The 14,195-nt window shown below is 33.2% G+C and overlaps 1 protein-coding gene across 4 annotated transcripts; it reads left to right on the top strand.

The window, feature by feature from the left end:
* Nucleotides 1–11,356: 11,356 nt before the first annotated feature.
* Nucleotides 11,357–13,957, top strand: LOC141653245 (transcription factor TCP5-like). 4 transcript variants are annotated; one of them, XM_074460951.1, is made up of 2 exons: nt 11,357–11,532; nt 12,407–13,957. In XM_074460951.1, exon 2 carries the CDS (start codon nt 12,444–12,446, stop codon nt 13,563–13,565), a length of 1,122 nt encoding a protein of 373 aa, XP_074317052.1. In that variant the 5' UTR covers nt 11,357–11,532; nt 12,407–12,443; the 3' UTR covers nt 13,566–13,957. The 4 variants fall into 4 exon arrangements, with proteins under 4 accessions (XP_074317052.1, XP_074317050.1, XP_074317051.1 ...); XM_074460949.1 differs by having other exon boundaries at nt 11,527–11,887; XM_074460950.1 differs by lacking the exon at nt 11,357–11,532 and adding an exon at nt 11,539–11,925.
* The last annotated feature ends 238 nt before the right edge of the window (nt 13,958–14,195 follow it).

Here is a 14,195-nt window from a genome sequence, read left to right as displayed (position 1 = left end):
TACACATATTTAACTTAATTTTTTATGTTAAAAGTTTGGATTATTAATTCGTTTTACATTATTTTTTCTATCACACTTTTCTCACTCAAGATCCATCCTTGTCATCATCTTAGCTGCGGTTGAAATTCATATTCGGCGTCATAAATGGTTGTTTTCAAGTTAGGTTTCGATATTTCTGAATACATGAAAGATTTAGTTGTCGGTATTTATTATTACGCTTATATCAAATTCAATGGTATTTAAAATCTAAACGGTAAATTTGGTGATGTTAGAGCTATGGGTAAACCCAAACGACCACACCCATCAGGCTCGGATACACATCTGCGAATTTCAAGCCCTAATGGGTATGAGTTGAGTATCGCTACACTATGAAAACACGGATACGAATATGAGTGTTAAAAGATAACCCTACCTATTGCCATCCCTACCTAAGACCAATATCATATGAAATTCCAAGTGAAAAAGGTGGAAGTCACACCAACTTGGGAGTTTAAACTCATGAAATCCATATTTTAATCTACCTTCTTCTTTTTTTTTTTTCCTTTTTTTTTTTTTTTTTTTTTTTTGATTAAGTAATAAAACTAGATTGATCCTCTAAGGTAGAACCAACCTATTTCATCCTTTCGAATGATAGAGGTAAGTTGAAGTCACCGGCTTTCAAACCACCTCGAAAGAGTTGGACATGAATGTCCAATAGAAGCCATAAAGTCGGCAACTTTGTTGGCTTCACGAAAGCAAGATTTAATTATCACTTCATCAAAGAACTGAAAATCTAATTTTACATCCTTGATAATACTAGAAATTTACCAAGGAATTTGCCAAGTACTACAGATTGAGTTGATAACACATAAATTATCACCTTTTGACAATTAACTTCGAGATTCCTAAGTATTTAGCTGCTAAAATGCCTTCTTTTAAACCGAGAGTTTCAGTAACAAGAATACTATTAGATCCGCACTTTTTTGCTCATAGCAAGACGACTTTACCATTATGATCTCTTATAGAATATCCTAGAGCAGCTTTATTACCATCTATTTTTGATCCGTCAAAATTTAGCTTTAGAAACCCATTTTTAGGTTTCTCCCACCAAATTTCTTCCTTACTAGTACTATTTCTAACTGACACGTCTTTCTCAGGATTGTTAAGATCCTTATGTCTAGTCTCATTCCAAATCTTGATGCTATTATTACATAAAAGGATAAATTTGCTAATAAATACAATCTTAATGAAATCGGCTTTTGGAATTAAAATTTTAAGATGATTACGTTTCTCTATAAAGCTCTGACTTGCAATATTATCGTATATTACCAAAAAAATTGTTAAAGCTAATGATATTCATGTCTTGGATGATCGATGCAATCAAGGAACACTTGAAAAAGAAATGAACTCTATCTTCAATTGGATGATTGCACAAAACACATTGAGGTGGAACAATTATATGATTTCTTAGAAGCCTACTCTTCGTAGGGAGACCATCTACACAAGTTTTCCAAAGAAAAAATTTCAATTTTGGAGGAACATCTAGTTTCCAAATCCAGTAAAATTCACATTTGTCAATATTTCTTTCGAACAAGCCTTGTGCTAACCATGTCGCTGTTTTGGTCGAAAAATTTCCATCCACAGACAACCCCCAAAGAAGGGTATCTAGAATATCATTGTGCGGCAATGGAATATTAACTATTTGGTTAACAATATCATTATTTACTATATCTGATAATTTACTGACATCCCACTGTTTATCAGGGGTTATGAAATCTCTAACCAAAAGATTTAAATCAAGGTTACTATGACCATCTATATTTCTAGTAAGAGGATAAGAAAAAACCCAATTGTCAGTCCAAAATTTGATATTGCTACCATTACCTACCTGCCATCTCAACCCCTTTCTAAACGTGTCCCGAATACTCATGAGTTTATGCCATTACCAGGAGCAAACTGAATTAGGCTTATGTTCAAAAGGTGAACAATTTCTCAAATATTTCTTAGTTACCACTTTGACCCATATATTATCCTTTTTCATTAGAATTTTCCATAAAAGTTTCATTTGGAGGACTTTATTAGCTATTTCAGAGGATTTTATTCCTAATCCACCAAGAGACTTTGGTAAACAAACTTTATGTCAACCAATTAAATTAGGAGAACGCTGTGAATGATTCTTATTCCATAAAAAATCTCTATTAATTTTGTCTAATTTGTTATGGATACTTGAGGGAAGGAGGAAACTTTGCATTTGAAAGGTTCCCTTCGCGGCAAGATTAGCATTAACAAGAACCAGTCTACCTGCTTGCGATAAAGAATTCGCTTTCCATTTCGATAATTGAGCGCAAGAGGAATTAATAATACTTTCAAACATATTTTTAGTCACTCTACCGTCAATTAAAGGACAACCTAAGTACTTACCCAAATGAGCTTCTTCGTTCATACCAAGAATACCTCTAAAAGAACCACGAAGTGAGCAGTCAATATTTTGAGTGCACTGGAAAGTCGATTTGTCGAAATTAACAAATTGTCCAGAATCGTGCAAAATTTATCCAAAATAGATTTAATAGTTCTACAACTCTAATTAGAGGCTTTCGCAAAAATGATAGTCTTATCCGCAAAAGTCAGGAATGGAATTTTTTCTAATCCAGGCCCAATTCTAATACCAATATCACTAGAACTAAGATCGCTATTCTTTTGTAGAGATCTTGCTAAAACCTCAGCACACATAATAAAAAATATATGGCGAAAGTGGGTCTCCCTGTCGAATACCCCGAGTAGGTGTGAACACGTTCCCCGGTCTTCCATTTACAAGAACCGAGAAAGAAACAGTTTTAATACATTCCATAATCCAAGAAATCCAAGTAGGATTAAAACCCATTTGCGTAAAAGTCTCTTCAATAAAGTTCCATTCAAGTCAATCATATGCTTTCTCCATATCGAGTTTAATAGCGATCCATCCTCCTTTACCTTTTTTACGCTTAAAAGAGTTAAAGATCTCATGCGCTAGAAGGATATTATCTTGAATAAAGCGATTAGGTGTAAAAGCACCTTGATACAGATGTATAACCTTATGTAATACACTTCGGAGACGAGTTGCTAAAATTTTCGAAATAATTTTATAAATTGTTGAACAAAGACTAATTAGCCGAAAATAGTTTGCTGATTGAGGATTATCAATTTTAGGGATTAATGCTATAAAAGTATGATTGACTTCTTTAAGAAGTTTACTAGAATGGAAAAATGCTAAAACTGTTTTGGTAACAGAATTTCCTACTATCTCCCAGTATTTTCGAAAAAATTCCACGGGATAGCCATCAGGTACAGGACTTTTAAGTTTTATCTACAGCTAAATTGAAAACAGTTTCTTTAACCTCTTCCTTACTAATCTTACTCGTAAGAAATTTGTTATCTTCATCCGTTATTATTCCACTAATAGACCTAAAGTCCTCATTTTTATCAAAATGACAAAGTTGATTCTTTCTAAACCTCAATTTGAACTCATTAGATATTTCTTGTTGAATGAGCTCTTGATCAATAAAAAGAGCACCATCCTTATTAATAAATTGCTTAATACCATTTCTACTACGTCTAATTGTAGCATGATTTTGAAAATACTTAGTATTATTATCTCCAAAGTTAGCTTTGTCTATACGAGTTTTTTTGTTGCAATAGATACATTTATAATCGAGGAAGGCATCACACTTTTTTAGCCATTTTAACTGTGCGACTTTTAAAACCGATGAACCAAGTTGGTTTTGTATATTCTCTAACTTTTTTTTCAGCAATCGAAAGTTGTCTAAAAATATTTCCGAAAGTGGATTGATTCCATTTTTTAGCCTTTTGCTTTAAGAATTTGCATTTTTGAGAAAGACAAAACATATAAGACCCCTGAAACTGGTATTGCCAACACTTTTTTACCAATTTACTAAAATCATCTCGAAGAGTCCACATAAGTTCAAATCGAAAAGGAGGGGCTTTCGTATGAATTTGGTCATGAAACTTCACCGAGATAGGACAATGGTCGGAGCTAGTAAACGCATGATGCATAAACTGCATGTTTGGATAAATACTAATCCAATTAGGAGAGGCTAAGGTTCTGTCAAGGATTTCAAAAATATTTTCGGCGCCAAATTTCTTTTTTCTCCAAGTAAAAAAATTGCCCGAAAAAAGTAGATCCACACAATTAGTATTACTTAAAAAAATTAATTAATCTCAAACAACGCGCATTGGTTACTTTGCACCTCACTTTTACCTCTTTCCATACATCCTTAAAATAACATGTATTTTACCCTTTTAGTTGACACTTGTGAAAAATAAAATACTCCTACTATTTTAATACTAAAATTCAAATATAGAAAGTATAAAGGAAAAGGAGCATAACAGATTTCCACCTTAGAATGCTAGTCCAATTCTGTGCAACACACAGTTTGTTATATTCAGGTTGAAGATTACCCAAAGCATACACACAAAAGCTTGAATGAGAGGTGTATACTGTATAGCATCCCAAATCCCAATTAAACAAGTTAAATAAAGAAAGAGACAGAGAGACAAAGAGAAAGCTGTTTTATGGAAAGGAGTCAATTTAATGCCTGCAATCATCAGTCAAGTCCCTTTCCTTTTATTATCAACTTCCTACAGTTCTTCACTTCTCTTCACTGTACCAATTCAAACCACCTAAAAGGCTACAAGGGTGGTAGAGCCAAGATTTGCCGTAATGGGGTAAAAAAAATTCAAAGAGGAGAAGCGAGTAATGACATAAGGTAAAATTGATAAAATCTTGAAAATATAACTAAAAATTTCGGATTTCTCATTTTCCAGCCGCGAGTCCTACTCCTCATATCCCTCATTTCCCTCTAAGTTCTTTCACTTGCACATGAATCATGCAAGTGCTCTTCGTTAGTATGAGCTTAAATTTTTGGTTGAGATGATTTCTTGACATGGAATCAGAGCTAGTGTAATATCAGTTGCTAAATTCACCGTAATTACAACGCAATGATAAATTCACGTTATATGCTACAAATATAGCTCACACCATTTCGAAACACGATTGGAGTAACATTCAAAACCTCTAGTATAAATTTTTCAGCTTAATATAGGAGTACAATAATGAGTTTGTTTTTTGTTCTGTAAAATCAGCTAAAGCCCAACACAACCATATGAGTAATAATTTCTCTGAGCATATTGTGAAAAAAAAATGACAGAAAATGCAGTGATAGAAAGAACAGTAATTGTCTGGGGATCTGGAGACCATTTATTTTTATCACTACCAGTATTAGGGTCCATTTTCAAAAGAAAAAGAAACAAAATTAATTTTCATTTTATAAAAAGAAAACAAGCAAACAAAAAAAAACAAAAAAAAAAACAACGTAAAGCAGCAGTCCTAGCAGTAATTTCTGCAATTTCATCTTCTAGGGATCTGGTGTAACAATGAGATAACTGTCATTACAAAATCTTTTGATAAATAAGTAATTATTGTGTTTGTGTAAGAGACTGTGAGTCGGTTTCATTATGTAAAAAGACAACTTACTTATCAACATTAAATGTAATTTTTTTTGTTATAAAAATGAACCGTGCGACCGTCTTACAGTATAATTTGTCTTAGGTAATAGTGTAATACTCTTTAACATCAACTTAATTAAGTGTTTAGCTAAGCAAGAAATTTTAGCTTTTTCAAAGTTTCGAGTAATCCCTAAAAACCGAATTACGGATAATATAAGTCTAGTTCTTTTTGAACTGAATGGAGTCAGTTCATTTCAGTTTAGCTCTTTTAATTTCAGCCGACCTAAATTCCTTTCGTAATAATAAGCTGAACTAATTAAATTAAGTCGAAGACAATAGCCTTACTAAGCGGAATCCTAGTGAGTAAATAGTAAAGTAATCTCCGTATTAATTTACTTGCGATTATACGAAGCAATTTAGATTTCTTTTACCTACATATTTTGTTGTTTCTCTATGACAAATTTAGGGTTTTGAAGATTTTATCTAACGGTGTTGATGATAAACCCTATCTATCTTTTCCTGTTTATTCTCTCTCTTTTTGGGATGAAATTATCATGTTACTGAAACTTTTCCACTTTATCTTTTTTCTATTTAGAAGCCTTTTGTATGTAATTTATTTATGCTTGCACATCTTGATGTTAAATTTCCTTTCTCGATCGAATAATCTACCTAACAATAAACTTTATTGTTCTACTTTAACTTTCCCTTTATGGCTCTACTTCTCCTTACCAACCGTGTATACTAGTTATTTTAAATTTGTTTCATGCTTATAATATACAACGAGTTATAACATTCTCAAATAAGAATTTGTATCCATTGAAATTATTTTTTTTTTGTCATTGTAAGAGACTAATCTTGTTCTTTTCAGCTAAAAAGAGCTAAACTGAGCTGTGAATTGTATGAAGTTGAGGTGAACTGAATATAATTGAAGTAGGGGTTAATTTGAGTAGAGGTGAGTTGAACTCAGCTGAACTGAACTTGACGGAGCTGAGTTGAACTGAAATGAACTAAATGGAGCTGAGTTGAACTGGAAAAAGCTGAAATTAAGCCAGAAAGAAGAGGGCCTCAATCCATTTAGTTGATTTCAGTTCCGCTCAACTCCATTCGGTTCAGTTTAGCTCACTTCTTTTCAAATAAACTTTTACTTAAATTCTATTCAGTTTAGCTCAGCTCTATTCAGTTTAGTTGAGTTCAATTTAGCTCCATTTAGTTTAGTTTAGTTCAATTCAGCTTATTTGAGAGGAAAAAAAACAAGGCCTTACTTAATACTTGCTTCAGTTTTTGATTTAGCTTGTCGAATACATACATCTGACCTCGTTACTCTACGGGAAACGGGAGCCTATTTATGATTGAACGAAGATGTAGTACATTGCCAGCAAATATACGTTCAGTTTTGCCAAACGAGTAAATAAATTTGACAGTTTTGGATATATGGAATAAACCCTGATTTAGTCACCTAATTAGTAATTACAGCATTCATATATTACTAATGTATACTCATCAATCGCTATAAATAAAAATAAAATGAGTGGTCCAATATATTTAACACTAAAAAGGCAAAAAGAAATTAAAAGAAAATTGGTCCATACTCTACGGATTAAGCTCTCAGAAACATAAATTACAGTCTATTCTACATCTCCAGCTGGTAGTCTTAAACCACGCTAACTTATGAGCACGTACCTTTTATAATGAGCATGTACTTTTTATAATTAAGAGTAAATCTCCCTCAGACGGATATTGTCGTTTTAAATGAGAATTTGTGAATAACTAATTGGTTGTATACAAACAAGTGCTTAAGCCAGATTATATTGTATAATGAAACAAGATTAACGATTTAGGGTTCATTAACAAACTAAAGACAAATTTCAAAGTAGGTGTATGTAGCCTAACGGGATAAGAATACTATATACGTACATGAGTGACAAACATATTTAGATAGAATTCATAATCTCTTGGCTAATCCCCTTACGATAAGTAGGTCTCTTTTAAAACGGTCTTAACTTTATAGAAAGTAACCATTTTAATATTAAAATGTTATAATTAACGTTGTCGCTTTTAAAATAAAAAATTGATGACAAAATTTTATCAGAAAATATTTACATTTTATCGTATAATGATTACATTTGGTTCGTCTTAATTTTAGACGGAAATAATTGGTCCGAAACAAGAATTTGCCTTTTTAGTAATATAAGACAAAACAAAATTTAAGTGAATAAAAACAATTGAGTTAGGTTATTACTCATTAGGTAGGAGTGTAGGATGTATAGTGGTATGGTGCAAGGAGTAGTGTACCTAAAAACGATTCTTAACATGGACTAATAGTAGGAAAACTTAGAAATCGTTAATTATAGGGTGTCACCAGATAATACCGTGTGTTCATGTCTCGGTACTACACCGTCTCACATGCCCTTATGTAGAGTCACTCGGTTCTAACTAGTGACGCAATCTCATTAAGATTTTGAAAGAACCAAAAATATATAAGGCTAATAAATTAACAAAACTACAATGCTACTTGCTTAAGAAGTAAATCCTCCTAAAATATGAATTGTTTCCCATTTGTTAAGTTAGGGCCTATTCTTTTGGACTTAATTTCAACTCATTTTACTTTAGTTTAGCTCTATTCAGTTCAGTTTAGTTCAGTTCGACTTTATTCAGTTCGGTTCAGCTCATCTCTTCACAAATTAACTCTTATTTCAGTTCAGCTCAGATCTTCACAAATTAACTCTGACTGTGGTTCAATTCAACTCCATTTAGTTTTGTTCTTAAGTTCAGTTCAATTCAACTCGACTCTTTTCAGCCGAAAAAAACATGCCTTAAGTGGACAAATGATGCTCTTTCACCAAAGGTAAGGAGGTGAGGTGTGTATGTATATATCATAGTAGTCCATTTCAAGGAAGTTTAAGTTGAGTAACACAATGCTATTTTGATTGCTTATTAAGTCAAGAGATAAAGCATGCATTAGTGCACTGTCATTGTCGATATCTACGACAACATGCATTTGTAGAATGGTCCCCTTCCTCTAAGATATCCGTATATATCATATCGTATCTACTGTTTCTCATCACGTATAACTAATTAATAATCGGTCTAAATCAAAATGTGAACAAGGTGTTATATAGCCGGACTATGAATAATGTCCACATTCTTGGGTGTGCTGGGCCCGAGGGTGATAATGATACGAGACAGTCCGTGATCAATTTAAGATCGGCTTGGCTTGAGCTTGAGCTCGAGCTCGACTCGGGTCTTTTCCGAGTCAAATTGAGCAAGGCCAAGCTCAACTCGAGCAACTCAGGCCCTTTGCGAATCGAACCAGTGCAAGCAAGGTCAAGTTCGGCTTGAAAAACTTGCGGACAACTATATTTTTGTTTAAAACTATAATTTCATTTTTACAATTGTTTCTAAATGAGTTTACCTTACATTTCTTCACGAAAATAAAATAATCTAACAAGAATAACTTGAATCTTGAGCCTCATGGCATAGTCATGTTTAATATAATGGGGTCTTAAGTAAAACCCTACTTCAATAAGCTAAGATCGATTCTCCCTAAATAACATTTTGTAACTAAATGGTTAACATGGTAAAGCTGGGAGTTGGTTATAAGTTATAACTTCTTATTTCAAGCAAATGAGCAAAGTTTAAATCCTACTATAAACATGATTATTTTGGAACCGAGCAAGTCTACGAGGTTGATTGTTAACCTCGAGGCTCGAGCTAAGCAGCGCTAGGCTCGTTAACAACCCTAGTCGTCGTATCAGTTGATGATATTGTGTTATATATACGAAGTATATTTTGGTCTTTGATCGACCTTATGGATAACTAATAATTTTAAGGTACACCTATTTAACATACATCCACTACTACAAATCCAGGCAACTACAACGCCCCTTTAACAACGCTTATTCACGAAAATCACCATAGACGTTGTAGAACGTATGGCGCGAATTTTACTAAAATTAATTACAACGGTTATGGTTATATAACCGTTGTTATAAATTTTAACAACGGGTCAAACATGCACAACCGTTGTTAATAATTTGGCGTAAAATTGGCGCAAAGTTAGTGAAAAGTAATCACAACGGTTATTTTTTAAACCCGTTGTTAAAACTTTTTAACAACGGTTTTTGTTTTACAACCGTTGTTAAAACGTTTTAACAACGGTTTTTGTTTAACAACCGTTGTCAATACTTTCCATACTATAAACCACACAAACACAGATCAGCTACAGCTACAGCCACAAAACACAAACCTTAACACAAACACAAACACAAACACAAACACAAACACACACTTTCTCATCGTCTCTTTCTCTCTTTCTCATCGTCGCTTTATCATCTCGCCGTCACTGTTGGTTTCATCGTCTCTTACTTTCTCTAATTATCAGGTAAATCTCGCCGTCACTATTGGTTTCATCGTCATTATTTTCTTTTTCTAATTATTTCATTTGCATGTATGTGTTTTTATCGATCATTATGTTATTTCTCTAAGTATTATTCGCTTAATTAGCTAGTAAAACAAATTAAATAAAATAAAACAAAGAAGAAGCAAGATGATAGAGAGGAATGCATGATAAACTTAATTAATTAATTAATATATATATATATATATATAAATACATAAATTAAAAAAAGAATTACATTAATAAAAATGCAATTCTTATATTTTCATAGAGAGTCTTATTCTCTTCTATGATATCCGTCCTCTCCTCCTTAGCTATTTGGAGGTTCCGTTCAGCAGTTGCTATATCGTCATATAGCTGCAACAACTGCTCCTCTGTCAAGCCATCTTTTTTGGCGTCCTTGAGTGCGGATCGAGCATCCACAAGGTAGTTCCTGAAACTGTCCACAATGTGGAGCAACCGGCGGATGAAACTGTTGTTGTTCTTGATCATAGTAAGAGTCTTAAGGATGATATCATTCATTTTGTTGATGAAGTTTGGAGTTTGTTTGAAAGATTAATTAGGGTTTGGAGTTTGTTTTAGCAGTTAGGGTTTGGAGATAGTGGGATAATGGAATGGTGGTTGAGATAATGCATGTATTTATACAAGTAATGTGTGGTTTGGGTTGTTTTTTAATTAATATATGTTTAGGAAGTTGTGCCATAATCATCATCATATCTCTCTCTGCTACTTCAAAACTTATTATAACCCTTCTCATTCCATATTGTCCATTCATATGCACAAGGATGGCAGTAATAATGCATGCATCAGAATTATAACGTGCCGTAATTATGCATGCATCTAGTAATATTTAATTTAATTTTTTTTTTTTAAAACATTATTGAGAAACAACCCGTTGTCTTTAGTTATAACAACGGTTTTGTATATTACAACCGTTGTTATAACTTTCCCACCAAAATTGAGTCACACTTTCCACAACGGGTTTTTATACTTAAAACCGTTGTTAATAGTTTTAACAACGAGTTCCTTAAGAAAACCAACCGTTGTTAAAACCTTTTACAACGGACGCTTTAACAACGTCTGATTTTTTATATAACAACAGTTTTTAACCGTTGTTATAGCCTGTATCTGTAGTAGTGATCAATCCACAACTAACGCGGATTGATATTCAAAATCATGACTATCGAATAGTTTTGATCTTAACATACATACGTATATATCCCCAAGATTATAATGGAATATAAAACAAAAATATGGAGCATTAATAATTATATCTAGAATGACATAATCTGTAACCATTCGAATCAAACCAATTTGTATATATCCAAAACAACCCAACAACAATACATTTGAATAAGACCTAATTCAAAACGACCTGACTTAAACTGAATAACCCGTTTATCAAATATACGTATAGATATTATATAAGGTCGAGATTTGTCTTATATAAGTAGCATGACTAAAACCCCCAAGACTTGGAATGTTGAACAATCAAAGCCTAATGTTAGTCAAGACATGTCAAATTAAAGAAGTAAGGGGATGAATTAAGCAAGTAATCAAAACAAAGGTTTGGGTGTGACTGTAGATAGCACAAGGAAGGCCACATGGTGAACATATACACCATTCCTTTATCCGATCCTTTCTTTCTTGACGTGGTAATTAAAGTTATTTTGGCATCTCTCTTTGCTTTTCATTACACCATCCATGCCTTCTTCATTCTTCTTCTTCTTCATTAATAACAATAATTACTATTTACTCACTCCTTCTCTCCTCATCATTATCATTCTCTCTTCATCTAAGCTATATATTGCAACCTTTAGATCCTTCTTTGTTGCTTCACATTCTTAACATATATTGTACTTCAAAATTAAGCCTATCTTAGCTCATGAACTAGAACCAAGTTATGTTTACACCTACTCATTAAGATCTCTTCTCTTAGGTTTTATCAAGAGTTAGCATAGCGCAAATTTTGTCATCATCTAGCTAGCTTCCTAGAGCCTACTCATTTGTGTAAGCTCATGCTCTTACTCTTTGATAGATTGTGCAAGGTTAGTAGATGAGCATGATTAAATTTGGAAAGTGCTATAATACCCACCGGATGGTACTAAACTTGGTATCAACAGCCGGCGTTATCTCATTTTCCATTTAATTCTATGTTTACTTTGGTTTAATATACTGTATTATTTATGAGTATGCTTTATATATATCTAGGTCTTTTTTCTTCTTAATTTGCTATTTTTCCTTGGTTTTGAATTAATTATCTACCTTGAAATGAGTTTTATTCTAATCAATTGGAACATTCTAACATTGCCATAAATGAAAAAAATGATTATTTTACCCTAAAAGACAACAAAAACAATTTAAATTTTAGTGTTCAAATGCATATTTGTGTTTTTTTTTCCCAAAAAAGAAAACATTTGCTCTTGTATTAAACAAGGGAAACTACCAACAAGCAAGCGATGTAATGAATATTGTGTTTATTATTGATAGTTTCTGTGGATAACTTAGATTATTTCTTTTGTTTTTTAGCATTTGGAAGATTTATAATGAGGGGATATACGATAAGATGATGAATTTAAGAGATAAAGAAGCATTGTACACTACAAAGGAAGAAGGTGATGCAACGAACCCGAGAACAACGGCCGCTCCTTCTAGTTCAAGGCAATGGTCAGCTTCGGGGCTAAAGAACCCGAGAATAGTTAGAGTTTCTCGTACCTTTGGAGGCAAAGATCGTCATAGCAAAGTGTGCACAATCAAAGGGTTAAGAGATAGAAGGATTCGACTGTCGGTACCAACCGCAATTCAACTCTATGATCTACAAGATAGGCTTGGTTTAGGCCAACCAAGTAAGGTCATAGATTGGTTACTTGATATAACAAAGCATGACATTGATAAACTACCTCCATTACCGGCTATTCCGGGAGGTTTTGCTCATTTTCAACAAGATACACATACTTCTCAAGGATATGGAACTTCTTTATCTTCATCTAATCCATACATGGATGCAAATTTGTTCCCGTTCAGGAAGGAAGGCGGTATTAACATCAATCGTCAAAGTTTAGATGTCAATGAGGACCCATCACTTGTCGCGAAATTGAAGTATTGGGATGTAAGTAATGCTTCAATGAAATCAAAGCAAAAAGAAGTTGATGATGATCAAGGTGGTATTGGAGATAGTAGTAATAGTGGAAATTCCCAAGTTTTAGCTCAAAATTTCTTCCCTATAGCAAGTGGTAACAACAATAATCCTTCAACCTATAATCATCCAATGTACAACTATTACCATTGGGAGCCTTCCAATTTATCCTTGACACATCAATTGGGAAACCATGGCTTAATTTCTTCCCAAAATGAACAACAACTTCATAATCAAGGGCATCCTAGTAACTCGAGCTCACTACCATCCCCATTAGCCCTCTCCTCAGGGTCTCAGCTATTTGTGTCTCCTTCTATGGCATCAAACTCTTCCTTGTTTCCACCACACGCCTCGTATGTGGGTACTCTTAATCCCCAAGTCGAGAATGAAATTCGACAATTCAATCGATTCCATGTGTCAAATTATCCTTTCACAACACCTCTCTACACCTCTAATGGCTTGGGCTTGAAACCCTTCCCCTTGAGTATGACCCATCAATCTCATTTACATCAAAATGATGATGATCAAGACAAAAACGACGATGGCTCATAGATCGAATGCTCAAGCTTGAAATTGAATTTTTACTAAGCTCATGTTGGTTGATTGGTTGATTGGTTGAAGAAGTAACTCCTACATAGTGCCACTCCTATGAATGCAAGTAAGACTATGATCATTATGACTTACATTAAGATTGTACTTGTTGCTTCCATGTTTTTGAAAGTGTGACATAGATTAATAGGTGAAGAGGAGCTTCTCTCTACATAATCACAAATTATATATTTATAATAAGTTTTACTATATGTTTATTTAACACATTAGTATATCATGTATTATTTGTCATCCATGATCTTATTTATTGTAAGGTGAAGTCCTTAAGAGATGGATATTAAACATAACAAGTTTTTTTGTGTAAGACCGCCTTATAGTGAGATATTGGTTAAATTCAATCGAGTTACTTATGTAATTGAATTAATTAGCTATGTCGAATATTCATGATATTTGAGTTGGTTTAATTGCTGCTAAGAATCTAGAAGTAAGTCTTTTTTATTTCTTCGAATAAACGCATTATATCACGGGTAAAAATCAAACCTCTAATTTCACGGGGTTGGAGCAAAAGAGGTCTTGCAACTTGAGCTAACTCTTATTCTTAGAAGTCCGTCTGATATAACCATTGAATTTGTT

The sequence above is a fragment of the Silene latifolia genome, chromosome 4 (genome assembly GCF_048544455.1).
Source record: "Silene latifolia isolate original U9 population chromosome 4, ASM4854445v1, whole genome shotgun sequence".
In the NCBI taxonomy this organism is placed as follows: Eukaryota; Viridiplantae; Streptophyta; class Magnoliopsida; order Caryophyllales; family Caryophyllaceae; genus Silene; species Silene latifolia.
Note: the sequence above shows the minus strand (reverse complement) of the source record. Positions and strands in the feature narration are given on the sequence as shown.